The sequence below is a fragment of the Colias croceus genome, chromosome 27 (assembly GCF_905220415.1).
Source record: "Colias croceus chromosome 27, ilColCroc2.1".
In the NCBI taxonomy this organism is placed as follows: Eukaryota; Metazoa; Arthropoda; class Insecta; order Lepidoptera; family Pieridae; genus Colias; species Colias croceus.
In genome coordinates this window covers 6,599,087-6,617,375 of record NC_059563.1, presented here as the reverse complement: position 1 = coordinate 6,617,375, position 18,289 = coordinate 6,599,087, and the positions used below count along the sequence as shown (strand labels likewise).

Here is an 18,289-nt window from a genome sequence, read left to right as displayed (position 1 = left end):
CTGGCGCACACGTGCTACGCACATGCGTTGAACGGTACTTGGCGCCAGGCTCTATCGAGCCTGTTAATTTTCAATTTAAATTACCATCTAATTTAACAGTAGTGACACCTTGAAAGATCTTGAGACAGTACAAGAGCATTGGCACATGAGAACAAGTATATCTACATACTTATATTATATACACCTTTATAAATAATCAATTTTATTGTAAAGGATGAGATTATCAAGCGTGCACTTTTGGATTTTACAAACTTTTTGAGATCTAGGAGACAGAAATGAAACAAAACTAAAGTTATTTTTATATTTACATTAATTACTGGTACTTTCAATCCTTTAGCACATCGTGCAAGATATCCAACCTAAAAAAATGATTTGAATAAAATTTATCGATTATAACATACTGACATCACTGGCAGTATCGTTGTCAATAATCGACAGACCATAGACCACAGCTTATCTTCACTATCGTCTATAGTCTATACTCTATACACTTGCAGTTTTATACTCTATGCTTTTTATGAGCTCTCCGTAGCATCAAATTTTGTAGTAAACTAACTGGGTTTATAATACGATACAAATTCAAAAAGGATTAAACAATTTGTACTGAAAAAATCATATTGTTAAAAATTCATGAATATTATTAAGTAGTTAAGATCTTTTTCATTGTTATGAAATATTTTATATATTAAAAGTTAAAAGAAAGAGGTAATAAAAACAGAGTTTTATTTTAATACATTTATTAATCAAAATAAATAATCCATAAATACAACTATTAACACCTTAAAATTACTTAACTTACAATTAAAACAGTTAAAAAATGCGCATAAAGTTATTTTACATAATATGTTTATTTGCAAAGAAAATTGTAGAGAACTAAATAATGTATAAATGAAAAAAAAAACCGCCTATTTGTTGCTTTTCCACACCATAACCGCAGAACGAATTTAGAAGAATTTTCATGAAAAGAGAAAAGTTTGGAGAAGGACTTACGACAAAAAGACTACGTTTCGTATTTTTATATTTTATTCATTTCTTTTTAAAAGTCAAATATTTATTGATTCGCGTATAAAAACTATCAGATAACACAGGTTTAGAATTAATTCTATCAGACGCACTATTAACAGACGATACTATATAAGACGTAGGAGTTGTGGATATTAAATTATTGTTAATATAATTTTGTTTATTACCAATAAGAACTACATCATCGAATTTGTATGAAGAGGGACTATTTATTTCTATATTATTTGCGTAATTTGGTGTAGTAAATAAATGCTTTATTTCGTCATAAGCTGGTCTTACTGTTGTTGGAGTAAATTTGTATGATACTGTGTTTGGATGAAAAGGTTTTATCGTTGTATGGAAAGGTTTGACAGTCGTGGATGGTTGGAATAAATATTCATCTGGATTTTTATAATTCTCAGCAGAATAATCGAAGTATTCTTTAGAATCGTATGCGTTTTCTTTTACTGGTATTTCGTCTCTATAGTTATATTGATTAAAGTCTAAATTAGGTTTAACAGGATTAGGATTATAATTGAGATTGTAATTATCATTTATTTTGTAATTTTGATTTAGATTATAATTGTCTTTTATATTAAGATTAGCGTTGTAAGTGTCTTTAATATTAAGATTTGTATTATAATCATTTTTAACATTTACACTATTAAAGGTATCTTTGTAATTATTCATGTAATTAGTATTAGGTTTTATTTCGTCGTCATATCTGACGTTGGCTTTATATCCATTTTCGTCAGCTGTATAGGACACAATTTGCACTCTGCCGTCCGGGAGTCGAACCCGGTACTCCCCGTTGGTAGCTGAGCCTGAACTCTCTTGTTTGTGTGAGAAGTCGTCTCCAGTCTTTTGGTCTTTTACGATGTATGAGAATGCGTAGTTCTGTCCCTGTAAGGTAGAATTAAATTAGAGAAATAAGAATATCTAATGACATAAGAATTAATAAAAACAGAATTAACGAGTGTTTGAACTTATGTAAACTAAAAGAAAACGCATGTCCTGTGATGTATGTAATAATTCTTACGGTGCATTTACATCAAACGAAATGCTCATTCTAACCCCACTATGTCAAATTAATTTAGTGCAAACAGGCGTAGATCATTACTTCGTTGTTCTTAGTGCGTTCGAAAATATTCTTAGCAATGTTCTAATACTGAACAACACTGAATACGAGTTTTCGTTTTCATTAAAAGATCACGAAATAATGCTCTTGCTATATCTCTAGCTCGTTCGTTTGATGTTAATGCACCGTTATATTGTTGTGAATTCTTAAAATTAATATTTTAACCTTTTTTCTTTCAGGTCAAGGAATGATGCAATAGTTAATAACTCGACTTATCAAAGATGTGCTGTGTGAAGTTGGAGCAGCTTCAATATTGGAAATAAGTTATTATTAACATTATGTTTTGTTTACTTTTACTACCCTGTACAATGACACATTAGCATTGAGAGATTCATAGTTCTTTTTCAGAACAGTCTATTAATTGTTTACATACTAACTGTGTCGCGCGGTTTCACCCGCGTGGCTCCGCTCCTGTTGGTCTTAGCGTGATATTATATAACCTACTTATATTATTCGTGGATAATGTAGCTTTCGAATGGTGAAAGAATTTTTAAAATCGGTCCAGTAGTTTATGAGTTACAATCAAACAAACAAACAAAGTTTTCCTCTTTATAACTCTCTCCATAATACACGGGTATCGCCGTAAGGATGATACCCGGTCCTTTGGAAGGCTTACGTGGGGACACAGGTCCAACACGCAGAGGCCCTTTAGAGAATTTAATGTGTTGTGGGACACCAGCCGCAGCCTGCCCATGGCTGCACTATAGAGATACAGCCCTGGGCAGTCCGCGGCCAATGTAGGACTATTGCAGAAAAATGGAAATGAATAAAACTGGGTTATGGAAGGGGGTGTTAGATGGACTGGTATATTGGGTCTATGGGGACTATGGACGTCTGCCTTTTCAATATTAAAAATTGAAAATTAAGGCAGACGGTGACTCGCCCGTTCGGTCGATGGGCTCCCAAAAAGGTTACCGATAATGGCAACAAGGGGGCAACATCAGCTGAACGGCTGGGGGTGTAGAGAGGTGCGGCACCGGTTTCAACTATTATTATATATTATATTATATAATATTATATTATATAGTGTAGATTACTGCAAAAGGCAGATCACCTACTTGTACGTAAAGAAAATCGATCAGTGAAACAGATGTGAAGTGCATCTGCTGCATACATACATACATAATATACATTACAGAACTTATCCGTATATTTTAACAAAGGATAAAAACAAAAATACTAATACTAAGACCCTCAAGAATCAATACTAATATTATAAAGCTGAAGAGTTTGTTTGAATGCGCTAATCTCAGAAACTACTCGTCCGATTTGAAAAATTCTTTCGGTGTTAGATAGCCCATTTATCGAGGTAGGCTATAGGCTATATTATAACATCACGCTAAGACCAACAGGTGTGGAGTACCTCGGGTAAAATCGCAGGGCAAAGCTAGTAATGTATCTATCTGCTGGTCAAAAGACTATTAAAATCGGTAGAATATTTTTTAATTACTTTACCAACATTCAAAATACAATTCTACATTACGAGAAATATACTTTTACTAAAGATTTTGAATAGTCATAAAATAAAGGTTTCTTTTTTATTCAATTGAGTATTTTTTACCTCATTATAGTCGAGATCACGATCTGGAACATTGTATTGTGATGCTGTAGGTTGCTGCGTCTGAAAAAATGTAATTGTATTACTTTGATAGTTATGTTTGGTTAGTTATTCTTTGATTGTAAGAAAATTTTAAAGAAAGTCATGTTTGATGCACTTGTTATAAATTAAGATCGACTGAACGGATTTTAATGATTTTTGTACATTTCTATAGTAGTTTCTATTTGGTTTAAAGGGCGTTAAAATTGATATACAAATTCAAACTTAAATTCATTAAGGGCCGATTTTTCAATCCTTGTCTTTATCAAAATTTATCCGTCCAATACAGTATTACACAAACATTTTAAAATGTCACATGTAATCTGTCAAATACGAACAATTAGAATTCATTTTTGAAATGGTAGTTTAATATGTTATTCAATGAATAAGTTTTAACCAACGATTGAAAAATCTCTACTATATGTATAATAAAATAACCATCCTCAACATAGCAAAAAGTAATAAAACCTGCAAAGAAATAAACAGAAAGAAAATAGTCCTCAAGAACATTTTACATACGCACATTATACAAGAAACAAAACATGTTGAGAACCTCGCCTGTCAAATACACCCAGACTATATTTCTAGAACATGTCTTGAACATTCTATGAAAAACGTTATGAAAAACACTACAATGAGCACTACCTATCTACAACTTTTTACTTATAATAATCACTAGCTGTGCACCGCAGTTTTACTCATATTGTTATGCTCCTATTTGTCTTCGCATGATGATAATATAAAGCCTTCCTCATTAAATGGGCTATCTAATACTGAAATAATTTTTCAAATCGGACCAGTAAATAGTTCCTGAGATTAGCGCGTTCAAACAAACAAATAAAATCTTCAGCTTTATAATATTAGTATTAGATGCGATACTCGTAGTTTGTGATTGTGACTATGTATGTTTGTAACTAAGTATTTCAAGCAAATACTACTGAACCGATTACTATGAAATTTGGAACACACATGGATAGGTAATAACTTGGATTAATAAATTAAATAAATTAACACATAGGATAGGTTTTATCCCGGAAATCCCATACACAAGAACGGGAACTATGCAAGTTTTTCTTTGAAAACGCGTGCGAAGCCGCGGGTGGAAAGCTAGTAGATATACATTGCGCAAAAACACTATACAATAAGTATTATCCACTTAGGAGTAAACAAAACACCTGCCGTCACTCACAGGAGGGCTGCAATCAATCAAATCAATAAGGGCGGGAAATAATAAGATCCCTTCCGCTTTACCTCGCAAAAACGCGGCAATTTATTTGCTTTTCTTTATATGTAGATGAACTAGCTTGCCGCCCGCGGCTTCGCCCGCTTTGTCTAAAACCTAATAAATTATATACCTCCTACCTTCCTCTTTAATCACTCTATCTATTAAAAAAACCGCATCAAAATCCGTTGCGTAGTTTTAAAGATTTAAGCATACAAAAGACATAGGGTCATAGGGACAGAGAAAGCGACTTTGTTTTATACTATGTAGTATATAGTGATATACTTTGATTTGGTAGATAAAGGAGAGATTATAGTTAGGTTTAGAAGGATTTTCAATCTACTATACATAATATATTATGCTTATAGTTAAATTTTTGAGCTTAACCATTGCCTCGGTTGCCTGGAAGAGATCACTGTTAAGTGAAAAGGTCGCCTATTAAGAGGGCTTATTCAATTTAACGCAAGTCAAAATCTCCGCGATCTATTACGAATTTACGATAGATCGCGGCTTGCGCTATCCTTTTACTATGAACAGCATAGGTCCACAGGAGAGCGCCGAGCAACATGTCCTCTCTCTGGAAAGGCTCGCTGCCGACTGATTTTAATCGGGTCGCGCGCAGTGTTTTATAGTACTTTAAAAAAAATTGTAGAAAAATAATAGAGGTACCTTAGTTGATTTTTTAAATTTTATCTTATAAGTAAGACGTTCTTTTATTGCAATATGTAAAAATTATATTAAACTAAGTCAAATATTTTGGTGAAAATAATCATTTTGTCGACTATAATTTCTAAAAAAATTCACATTGTTCGGATTTTAATTTCGTAAGTTAGGAGTCCAAAATAAAAAAATCTTTTAACTAACTATTTTAATAAGGATTTTTGCAGTTAGTTAAAAAAAATTGTGTGTTAGATCTGTCAGCGATTTCAGATATTTTTAGCTTCGAAATTGACACTAAAAGCGAAATCAAGTAATCATCGGCTCAGTTATCTTGATGGTATTCAGTATTCACAAATACTGTATTAATTGAAAAAAACTCTTAACTAACTATATAGACAATGAAATTTCCTAAAATTATTAGTAATTCATATGTTTGTAAGATAAGTGGTTGATGGACAATCTGGTTTGAAAAATCACATATTTGAGCCAATCAGCGCACGGACCGCGTACACGGCCTTAAGCTATGTTTTTGTGTAAAATTTTTAGCAAAATTTCCTTCAGTTATATTGAACAGTTAAATAAGTAATAATAGAACGTGTGTGCCGAGCACACGTGACAGAAGTGAAACTTCTTTATTCAAGTTTCTAAGATACCAAGTATTCTGTATTGCCATGACAGTAATGACAGTATTGACGCGACCTTAAAATTTTTCTTCTTTCGAGAAGTAGTAAAATTTGTAGTACTAGACCAGTAAATAAACAATTTTTTTCAGGTTAGGTTACAGCGGAAATCGACTTTGTTGTTATACTATGTAGTAAGTAGTGAAGTAGGGTATTAGTAGTACTTACCACTAATCGGAGTCCATTATAATTCTGTCGATACACCGGTCTTACATACGTAGACGCAGCTACTGTGTTGTTAAGTTCGCTTCTTGCTACGGATTCTGCGAGAGGTCGAGATGTGACCACCAGTGGAGGTCGTGGTGGAGGGGGGGCGTCGTTAGGGAATAGAACTGGACCTTGTCTGTAAATGATGTTATATTATTAACTAACTGTCCAGTGGTCTTCACAAATAAATATAAATAAATTAATATATGTATAGCCTTAATAAAGGAGCTATCTAACACTGAAATAATTTTTCAAATCGGACCAGTAGTTCCTGAGTTAACCGCGTTCAAATAACATACACTTTAGCTTTATATTTTAGGCTTTCCGCCCGTAGCTTCGCCTGCTATGTCTAAAACCTAATAACTTATATACTTAAACATTCCTCTTGAATCACTCTATCTCCTCTATCTATTAAAAAAAAAGCTTCAAAATTCGTTGAGAATTTATGAATAGAGACGAACAGACAGCGACAGCGACTTTGTTTTATACTATGTAGTAATAGATACAGATAGTATATAAAAACAGTATAGATATAATTTTAAATACCTATATCTGAATTACCTAATTACGTAAGTATGAAATATGTGAAAGTTTGTACTTTTTTGTGTTGTAAATACTTACATGTTTTTACAGTAATTTTAATATAATAGAAAGTTCAATACCAACTATAGAAAAAACTTGTAAATAAAGTATACTAAAACTAAAGCCTAAAGGTATACCTGAACATGAAAACTTTATACCACCTTCTAAAGTTTCTTCATAGTCTTTTTACTATTTTGTACAAAGTTTTCTGTTTTGTTCTGAATCGACACAAAGATAACACGGTCTAGCGGTTTTGGAGTTACAAAATAATTTGGGATAGGTATAGTTAATCACTTCTATTGGAATTTCACTTATTTATTAAAATAAATTTATGTTAATAAACTTTAAGCCAAAGTAGTTTTTGTTCAGCTGCTGTAAATTCAAATTATTGTTTATACAAATTTCTTGGAAGAAGCATCAAAAAATTTTTTGAAAATGAAGACAATTTTATGAAAAACATGTATAGGTTGATTTTAACCACGATGTAGAGAATTTTATATACAAAATACTGCCCTGCTGTAACACAGTCGGTGTACTAATTATTTCAACTACCACAATCATAAAAATATTATGTTGTTGCTTTAGATTCAGGTTAACAATCATGGTCTAATTTATTAAAATGTTAGTTCCATAAAGTAGACAAAATCACGGGGAAATCTAGTATTGTACAGGTAAATAATGTTTTGATGGCCAAATGAAAGCCTTCAAGATAAATCCGATTATAACTAATTGTTAAATTCCATCCTAATAGTGATGATTCTATGTAATGGACGTCAAAACGGATATAAAGTACTGGACGTGCTATTCAATCATGACAATTATTGTAATAGAGGATACACTGGGAATTATAAGGAAAAAAATTATAAATAGCTGCATTTTTCTTACATTGATGCAGCAAGTTATTTTTTTTTAAGCTCTACCTCTAGTTATTTTACTAGTACTGGCTTTGCGCCCGCAGCTTCGTCTGCCAAGAAAAACCCGAATAGTTCCCATTCCCGTGGGATTACCGGGATAAAACCTATCCTATATGTTAAACCAACTTACCCTCTATATGTGTTCTAAATTTCATTGTAATAGGTTCAGTAGTATTTGCGTGAAAGAGTAACAAACATAACACACGAATCCACCCTCACAAACTTTCCCATTTATAATATTAGTAGGAAGTAGGATAGTATTATATTTAGAGGTAGACCTTTGCTATTATGTTACCTACCTATAGGCTATTGTATATCACAGATTAGTAAATAATTACAATGGTAATATTATTTGTGAGTAGGTAGATATTCTGGATTCAGAATAGAAATCAACTTCGCAATAGTATAATTATTTCAATGATAACAATATAAAAAGACGTGTGGCACTCGGAGACTGCCGCGGTAAAGCATAGCATAGCATGCCTTCAAGCCACACCTCCGAGCCCGTCGGAGTGGGGAGCGTGAGGTTTTTTCGTTACGGAATTTCTCGATTCGGTCCCCGCGCTCAAGGCCCGCGATAGAAGCTATGCAATAGCTTAATATCAATGACAAGACAATCAATAGGGGCGGCTAGTTTGCAATATAAACAAGTACAAATTTTGACGTGTTTCTTTCTTACGCAATAAGATTATTGAAGCAATTTTTTTATAAATAGAGATAGAGTGATTCACGAGGAAGATTTAAGTATACAATTTATTAGATTTTAGACAAAGCGGGCGAAGTCGCAGGCGGAAAGCTGGTACTGAAATATAAAGCTGAAGAGTTTGTTTGTTTAACGCGCTTTAACTCAGAAACTACTGATCCGATTTGAAATATTATTTCAATGTTAGATAGCTATTTTATTAAGGCTATACATATATTATCACTTAATAGTTGTTGTTTCAAACTTACGTAAAATAGAATATGAGAAATAATATGCATATTTTTTTGCGATTTCAATAAATTTCCATTTACATTTTCATCCAACAAATAAGTAATTACCTAAGAATGCCAGTTCGTTTTAGCATATATTTTTCTTAAACTTTTCAATACATCCAACCAAAGATATTAATTATAATACTGTACTAGTAGGTAATTCCAACAGAACCATCCAGTACTCTACATCGTTGTACTTTAGCTGGCTAATGAGAAATCGATAGCCAGTTCGATGTCCAGCTAAAACATTTAACTATTCAGCTAAACGACCGTTTACTATCAGTTTTAGAACTCTTGTTTACTGTTTTAGGTGTGGGTAAGCAACGGTAGGCGCGGTTATGTTTGGATGGGTTTGTAATTTAATCGTTTAGTTTCATAGTAATATATTTATTAATTGAATAATATTATCTCTACTATTTTATTGGTTTATCTTTTTGTATATTTCTTCCATGCGTGAGTTTGTCACTGTACTTCTTCTAAATGGCTGGACCGATGTTAAATGAATTTTTGTGTTCAGAACTTCAGGTGTATTTGATAATGGTTTAGATTTGAAATTCGAACGGGAGTAAAACCAAAAATGCAATGAAAAAATTATGTATTTATATGTATTTTGTTGAAGTGAGTTAAATACAATAGACTAGCTGTTCCGCGCGGTTTCATCATGATTATATTATGTATATCGCCTATATGTAGCCTTCCTCGATAATAGGGCTATCTAACACCGAAAGGATTTTTCAAATCGGACCAGCAGTTCCCGTGATTAGTGCGTTGAAACAAACAAACAAACTCTTCAGCTTTATAATATTAGTACAGATTATGTTTTGGACAAAGCGGGCAAAAAACAGTAGCACGCTTTTTAGCTACAAGGTGTACAAGATATATTACACTTACACGTAAACAACAAAAGGATACCTTTACATCGATTAGAGATGAATGGTATCAATTTATTTCCCGCAAGCGATCGTGGATATTAGCAGATTCATAGCCGCGCTATAATTCTTTGTCAAAACAAAATGTTTATTCATTGTTGGGGTTTTCTTATGCAGCTGTTTGTAGAGATAATATATGTATAATAATAATTTATAAAATAAAATCTTTACTTAATCTATACTAATAATATAAAGCTGAAGAGTTTTTTTGCTTGTTTGAACGCGCTAATCTCAGAAACTACTGCAACTGGTCCGATTTGAAAAATTCTTTCGGTGCTAGATAGCCCGTTTATCGAGGAAGGCTATATCATCACGCTAAGACCAACAGAGTAGAGTCACGCAGGTGAAACTGCGGAGCGCAGCTAGTAATTTATACAATATAATATTTTATGATAGTTACCTACTATTTGTTTAGTAAGTCGATTTCAATAATTATGTTTTGTTGGTATTGTTACAGTGCATTTACATCAGCGAATGCTCATTCTAACTCCACTATGTCAAATTATTTTAGTGTAAACAGGCGTAGAACATTCTTTCGTTGTTCTTAGTGCGTTCGAAAAGATTCTATGCAATGTTCTTAAACTGAACAATACTGAATACGTGTTTTCGTTTACACTAATACCTACTTTATGAAAGAATGCTATTGCTCTAGCTCTAGCTCTATGTTCGTTTGATGTAAATGCACCGTTAGAGATACTGTCATTAAACAATCTTAATAAATATAAATCTCGTGTCACAATGTTTGTCCTCAATGGACTCCTAAACCACTTAACCGATTATAATAAAATTCACACACCATGTGCAGTTCGATCCAACTTGAGAGATAGGATAGTTGAAATCTCAAATCGTTTTAGAGAAAGCGGGTGAAGCCGCGGGCGGTAAGCTAGTCCTCTAATATAATTAAAAATAATGTCAAATTGAGAAAATCCGTTATTTTTATGAAGATCAATAAAATTGCAGTTAACCTGTTTTTGAAATACGAATTTTCCGGAATCATGAATCTTTTGTTGGTGTCTGCTATAATAAAATATGGTTTAAAATACTATAAAAATATATTTCTCAGAAGTATAATATAAAAGTCATAAAAATATTATTTATCTGCTAAAATATATGATTTAAAAAAATATTAAGAACATAATATATCTGTAAAAACTTAATTAATATGATGACGTGATAAAGATTTTGGTTATACATAATATAATAGCATTAAAAAAAGAACGTGTGTGTGCCGTGCGCACGTGTCAGAAGCGAAATTTCTTTGGCAAGATTCAAAGATCGAAATCTTTCTCCATCTTATCCAAAATCGTCGTCTTACTCCAAGACGTGACGGTATTGCCATGCCGCGATCCTGAAATTTTACTCCCAAGTCTCAACGCGCCTAAAGAAGTTTCGCTTCAATTATTCTCTTTAACTCCATTAAAAATATCACAAAATACTTACTTCGTAGGTTCAGGTGTGACTTCTTCCAAATACTGTCTTATCTGATAAGGGTGGTGGTTGTAATTCCTCGGCTGCAGGAGGCTGGATGGCGTCGAGAGATCCTGGGCTGCTACCATACCGAGTGTTAGAAGATATATACTGGAACAAATATAATAATGCATTTGTATTTAATCGCCTACGCCGCCGACCGCCTCTTTGGCACAGTGAAGACGAAGAAAAAAAATGTCTCGGTCTGGCAGGACACAAAAGGCTGATCACCTACTTGTCCCTAAAGAAAAATCGATCAATGAAACAGATGTATGCATAATACATTTACCCCTTACCCCACCAGGGGACACGGGACTTCACTTTTTTATTTGTATTTAATAGGTACTAGGTTTCCGCCCGCGGCTTCGCCCGCGCAGTCAAAGAAAAACCCGCACAGTTCCCGTTCCCGTGGGATTTCCGGGATTGCGTCATTTTCCCGGGATAAAAAGTTGCCTATGTCCTTTCTCGGGTATCAAAATATATGTATACCAAATTTCATGAAAATTGGTTCAGTAGTTTAGGCGTGATTGAGTAACAGACAGACATAACAGAAATATTAGTATGGATTGGCAGTATAAACTATATATAATAATAATGCTTGTATTGTATTTCATGTTGGTAGTATAATAAAGTTTTTAATGTTTTCCTTATTTTGTACAATCCGTTTACCATGTTAGATATTCAACAGAATATTGTTTGGTACGACCAGGTACATATCCTAATTGTTAAAACTATTTCCTGTATCAGGACATTAATAAATAAAATGATATTTCTGTAAACTTTGGCTCTACATATTTCTGTAAAATGATTTCGCTTTCAAACTATGTTAGGAGTAAGGACTAGTAAGTTGTTTGGTAAAGATAGCTTTGAAAAGGCGCGATCTATACTAAGTTTGGTTCTCTTTTATTTATTTGTTCTATCTATACTTAATATTATAAAGCTGAAGAGTTTGTTTGTTTGAACGCGCTAATCTCAGGAACTACTATTCCGATTTGAAAAATTCTTAATGATTTAAAAAATTGTAAAAAAAGTCCTTTTGACAGTAGACGAAGTTGCGTGGTTCAAATAGTTATTAAATAAATTCTTAGCAAGAATTCAAAATAGTATATTTATTTATTATGAAACTATTCTTATAACAAGCGCTCTAGAGACGTTATTACATAAACAAATTATACTTACTTATATATAGTGAAATTATGGAACCAGATAAGTGCTAAATATACTGTCTAGTCATTCATTAATATCTATAGGAATTATTTACTACGGAATTTATAAGCATTACATTATGTAGTTATGAGGTAAGTATTTTTGAATAAATAGCTATGAGGTAAGATAATTCCTTTATGAGCCACTCTATATATCTAGTCAAGACGAAGCGAAAAATAATTAATCATAGGTAGATGATTTAAAATTACTAACATTAGCAGGCTTTTTACTAACAGAAATGTATCATCTTACAAATAAATAGAACTAAATCAATGTTAATAGGGAAAAAACGTATTTTTCTTGTATTAGGTACACCATCTGGGATCTAACGTCGCGTCGCTACGTTCATTACAGTCAAATATGCGTCAAATAAACAAGATGTTTATAAATTAATAGGTAATAAGAAATTCCCACGTACGTATGAACAAATCATAATTATTAACAATCAAACTAATCGTTAATATGCACAGAAATTACCAAATTAAAAATTAAATTCCTTTTTCAAAAATCGAATTCAAAAAGGTTACACCAAAGAGTAAGTAATAACACAGATATGGCATAATAACAAAGAGTAAGAAGTGTAACGAAATGTTATAATATGTGCTTATGTATCTAAACGAAATTCCCCAGTGAAATTTTCAACCCAATTTCCCAACAATAACTCACGCTTGGCTGTATCATATATTATATTATATATTGTTCATATCTAATTTACTTAGAAACGTATTCCGATGTGTATGTTTTTTGATATTTTCATTGGTTGAATAAACTTTTGATTGATGTTTTTACAAACTTGATTCTAGCTTTGTGTAGGTATATATATATATGCCCGCGACTTTGTTTGCTTTTTTCTAGAAAATTCAAGCAAATTTTTTGTTCAGTAAAAATTAAGAATGATACCTACTTATAAAATCACGTAACGACGCACACACAGATGCAGACAAATAGGTACCTACACATTTCAATAATTGTTAACTTTTTCAACCGACTATTTATTTATTTATTTATTTATTTATAAAAAAAGAAGATTCTCAATTTAACTCAGAACTGGGTGACCCGATTTTAAAGATTCTTTTTGTATTTGAAAGTTAGTGCTCTCTGGCATTCTGATTTCTGATAGCCATTTTATTAAATTCATTATAATAATATAAACTAAATCATGTGATAATCCATATAAAAACCGTCAATAGTGAGTTGGCCTCGACAACTAGCACTGTATCAGATAATATAGAATTACACTCAGAGAGTGTCTATCTATTTAGCTTTAAAAGATATAGACAAATAGAGGAACCTAGTAAACGAGGTAGGGTTGGCACCCTCTGTATATTTTTGATTTAATATAAACAGAACAATAGGTATAAAATATTAGCACTTTACGTATCGATTCAGTGTTTTAACATCTTTTTTTCATCAAGTATCGATTAGGTTTGCATAAAAAATCGTTGCACATACACAAACAATAAATAAATAAGTAAATATTTGAGAAATTATGTTTGTTCGACTTCCTGTAATATTATGAACGTATGCTTTGAAACCTACAACGAGCAATTTCCAAATCTTTTCGTATCAAGTTTTTTATTTATTTAAGTTTAACAATAAAACCCTTACATAATTCATAATAAAAAACAAGACGGTATCTGCCAAAGCTATATCAAATAATCTATCATCCCTAGCAGAAAACGCGCCATTTTCTCAGGCGCGGGAAAACAATGGCGTTGCCATGACAACGACAATATGGCGCCGATCCATGGCCGAGTTCACACGACACAATGATGCAATCAAGATAACAAACGTTGTGTTTTTTATATTTTTTCGGCGTTTTAAAGACATTGATTGCTGGATATTTGCGGAAACAATTCGATTTTGGAGTTTTATCAGGATGGTTGAATAAGAAAGAAAAATTGCTATTTTAGTTAGCTGATATTTGAACGGGGAAATCATGAAAAAACATCGATCTAGCTTTTGAGCACACGTTTGAGTTACGCGCGTAGAGTCCAAAAAAAAATCAAATTATTTAAATAAAATAAAAAAAGTATCTAATGTAATGACGTATGTAAAACAAGATTCATTAATTGGTGTATTAAAATACCTACAAATTGTTTAAATACGCCTGAGGACTGAATCATTAAATTCTTATTAACTTGTAAAAATACATTTAGCTTAAATATAAACTGTATTTGCGAAATGATAATATAAACAAAACAGGATAAACTGATTCGAAATTTATCCAATAATTTAAAATAAATTCTCTTTAGCGATAATATTAATTAACAAAAGATATCACATAACGGCAAAATAATAAAATAAACGTACAGATAATAAATTTGAAGATAAGCGAGTTTCACTTTTAATTTTGAATGGCTTTCTCTGATTTTACGATACGACATGAAAATATATTATGTTAAACTTATGTTTTATATCTTTATTGGTAAATTCGTATATTTAATATCATTCTGATTGGTTTTATGAGGAAGTTATAAGCCATGAAATGCATCTATCCCATACCCCACAAGGGTTACACAGGTATATCTAAATCTAGCGATCCGCCCTGGCTTCGCTCGTGGTACAAATATAGCCTATAGCCTTGATCAATAAATGGGCTTTCTAACACAGAAATTATTTTTAAAATCGTACCAGTAGTTCCTGTGATTAAACGTTCAAACAAACAAACTCTTCAGCTTTATAATATTAGTATAGATTACCAACGAAGAAAGAAAACAAACGTTTAACATAAAGCATAAAACAATAAAAATAAAACATAAAGTCCTATGTCAAAATTAGGCTTCATTTTCCAATTCAATTTCTTTCCTTTTGCACCTAGAGCTTTCTAAGCTTAACCAAGGCTCAAGCTAATTATTATATTTTCAGCTATCGAGCCGCCCCGGCTTCGCACGGGTGCCTTTTAAATATGTATTTATATATAAATCTTATTTTTAAATCTATTTATTATGATACTAGGTTTCCGCCCGCGGCTTCGCCCGCGCATTCAAAGTAAAACCCGCATAGTTCCCGTTCCAGTGGGATTTCCGGGATTGCGTCATTTTCCCGGGATAAAAAGTATCCTTTCTCGGGTATCAAAATATCTCCATACCAAATTTCATGAAAATTGGTTCAGTAGTTTAGGCGTGATTGAGTAACAGACAGACAGACAGAGATACTTTCGCATTTATAATATTAGTATGGATTTACATATCAAAGAAACCGCATCAAAGTTGTGAGTTTTTAGAGCCAAACATACATAGAGACAGACAGCCGCAGCCGGAAGCGACTTTGTTTTATATAATGTAGGTATTATTATTTAATAATTAAACAACAATATGACATCATTAATAATAATTTAGTTCTATCTTCACTATATAGTATAAAACAAAGTCGCTTTTTCTGTCCCTATGTATGCTTAAATATTTAAAACTACTCGACGGATTTTGATGCGGGTTTTTTTAATAGATAGAGTGATTCAAGAAGACGGTTTAAGTATATAATTCATTAGGTTTTATAGACAAAGCGGGCGAAGCCGCGGGCGGGAAGCGGTATATTATAGACTAGCTTCCGCCCACAACTTTGTACGTGCATTCCCGTTTTTCCCCGTTCCCGTAAGAATTTCGGGAAATATTTTTTAAGGGGACAATGCCAAATTTCAGCTAGATACGTCCAGTGGTTTGGGCTGTGCGTTGATAGATCACTTTAATCAGTCACCTTTGAGTTTTATATATATAGATTATAGAGATCATTCGAGGTAGAGCGCTTAAATTTAATATACTTGAAACTAACTAAATTTATTTTTCCAGTTTTAACTAAATTTATTAACTTAATGAACACCAAGTAATTGAGACGTTTAATATAATATAGAATATTATGTAATAAAATAATAATATATTAGTTTAACCGTTAACGAGTTTGTTTTCCCGAGCGTAATCCTTCAATCTACTTATCTGATTAAATATTATTTCTTAGTAGTCTAGACTTATTGCATTAGAATATTTATTGGAAATAATTGAAAAAGGTACATATTTTTAGTGCTTATTTGAAATTATTGGTATTATGAGAAAAGGATTAGTTATAAATTATAATATTTCATTAGATAAACTAGCTTACCGCCCGCGGCTTCGCCCGCTTTGTCTAAAACCTATTAAATTATATTCTAAAACCTTCCTCTTGAATCACTCTATCTATTAAAAAAAACCGCATCAAAATCCATTGCATAGTTTTAAAGATTTAAGCATACAAAGGGACATAGGGACAGAGAAAGCGACTTTGTTTTATACTACCTAATATGTAGTGAAGAGTATCTATTGTTTATAATTTTTTATTTAAACTTTTTTTTAATTATGCTTATGAAATGTTAATAATCAAAATTTCTAGCTGTAGGTATGTGTGTTTGCTTATCGCCGGAACAGCAGTTTAATTATTTTGGTAAAGATTTTGTTTTCTATAGATACTACATATTAATATAATTTGGGCTTAAGTAGTATGTAGTACATTATAATATTAAAATCTGGGTTAGTAGTATGTAGTACTGCATTATATCTTAATCTTAATATATATAAATCTCGTGTCACAATGTTTGTCCTCAATGGACTCCTAAACCACTCAACCGATTATAATAAAATTCGCACACCATGTGCAGTTCGATCCAACTTGAGAGATAGGATAGTTTAAACATGTAGGTACCACGGGCGAAGCCGGGGCGGACCACTAGTTTAATTATAAATTAATAACATAACATTAATATTAAAATTCAAAAAGCAAACAAAACTTACCTTAAATATTCCATTGTGTAATTTTGCAATCCAAATGATAATTAAAAAGTTACCACTCAACAAAAATTGTCAATAAAAATAGGTAATCTAAAACTCCGATCGATAAAAAAATATTTCGAATTAATTAATTACCTAACTCATTATTTGTTACAAATCATCGATACTTTTTTTCACCAATAAAAAAAAAATCAAAATGGCGCCAAATGTCAAAATGCACGGGAAGCAGTGAACATAATGACAGCGCGAATTTAAACAAGCTCTTTTAATACAAGTTGTATAGAAAGTACTCCCTTGTTATAAGTTTTGCAAGTTTGTCGTTTAAATATCTACGTATTCCAGCTGATTTTGCTTTGAGATTGTTATAAAAGTTGCTGTTAGTTTTTTTTAATAGATGTTTCAACTTTTAGGTTACGACTTGTTATTTTTTTACGGGTCAACGACCGTGTTTTTAGGTTATCTGTGATAATTAATAACTCAGCCCCCGGAATCACAGCCACAATAGAAAATTCATGGTGTCGTGGTCAGATCGGGCCGCTCGGGGCTCAATGGGTTAAGGATGAATTCATAGAAATATATTATGGTTTGTAAAATGCTAATTGTAAGTTTACATTGAATTTGTATTTTAAAATACAAGTTTTTACAATTTACTTTTTACTTTTTAGCTCTACATAATATTATATTCATGTTATTTATTTATTTACGGGTGCAGGTACTAATTTATGCGTAAAATGTGTTTCGAACTGTAGGTAATCTGAATTTTACTTTTACTTATAGGAAATCCGAATGCAACACCTTTGCTTATTCATTTTAGGGATCCGTAGGTTAAAACGAGTCCGTATTACTGAGACTGCTATCTGCTTGTCTGTTTTTTATAACTATGATGTTAAGACTGTTAGAAGTTTTTTTTAAAATGTAAATTATGTCTCTCGATATCAAGGTTTAAACTCGAT

At 32.1% G+C, this 18,289-nt stretch overlaps 1 protein-coding gene across 1 annotated transcript; it reads right to left on the bottom strand.

Annotated features, from left to right (window-relative positions):
• Positions 1 to 881: 881 nt before the first annotated feature.
• LOC123703758 (GATA zinc finger domain-containing protein 14-like) lies at positions 882 to 17,594 on the bottom strand. The gene is made up of 5 exons (XM_045651875.1): positions 17,340 to 17,594; positions 11,347 to 11,484; positions 6,468 to 6,642; positions 3,702 to 3,761; positions 882 to 1,905 (listed from the first exon to the last, which is right to left on the bottom strand). The coding sequence occupies exons 1-5, from the start codon at positions 17,351 to 17,353 to the stop codon at positions 1,027 to 1,029; spliced, it is 1,266 nt and encodes a 421-aa protein (XP_045507831.1). The 5' UTR covers positions 17,354 to 17,594; the 3' UTR covers positions 882 to 1,026.
• Between the last annotated feature and the right edge of the window lie 695 nt (positions 17,595 to 18,289).

Coding starts and splice junctions, on each gene's coding strand:
- LOC123703758 (XM_045651875.1), bottom strand. Junction 3,762..6,467: donor ATAATGGACTCCGATTAGTG/GTAAGTACTACT, acceptor ACATTTTTTCAG/ACGCAGCAACCTACAGCATC. Junction 1,906..3,701: donor GTGATCTCGACTATAATGAG/GTAAAAAATACT, acceptor TCTACCTTACAG/GGACAGAACTACGCATTCTC.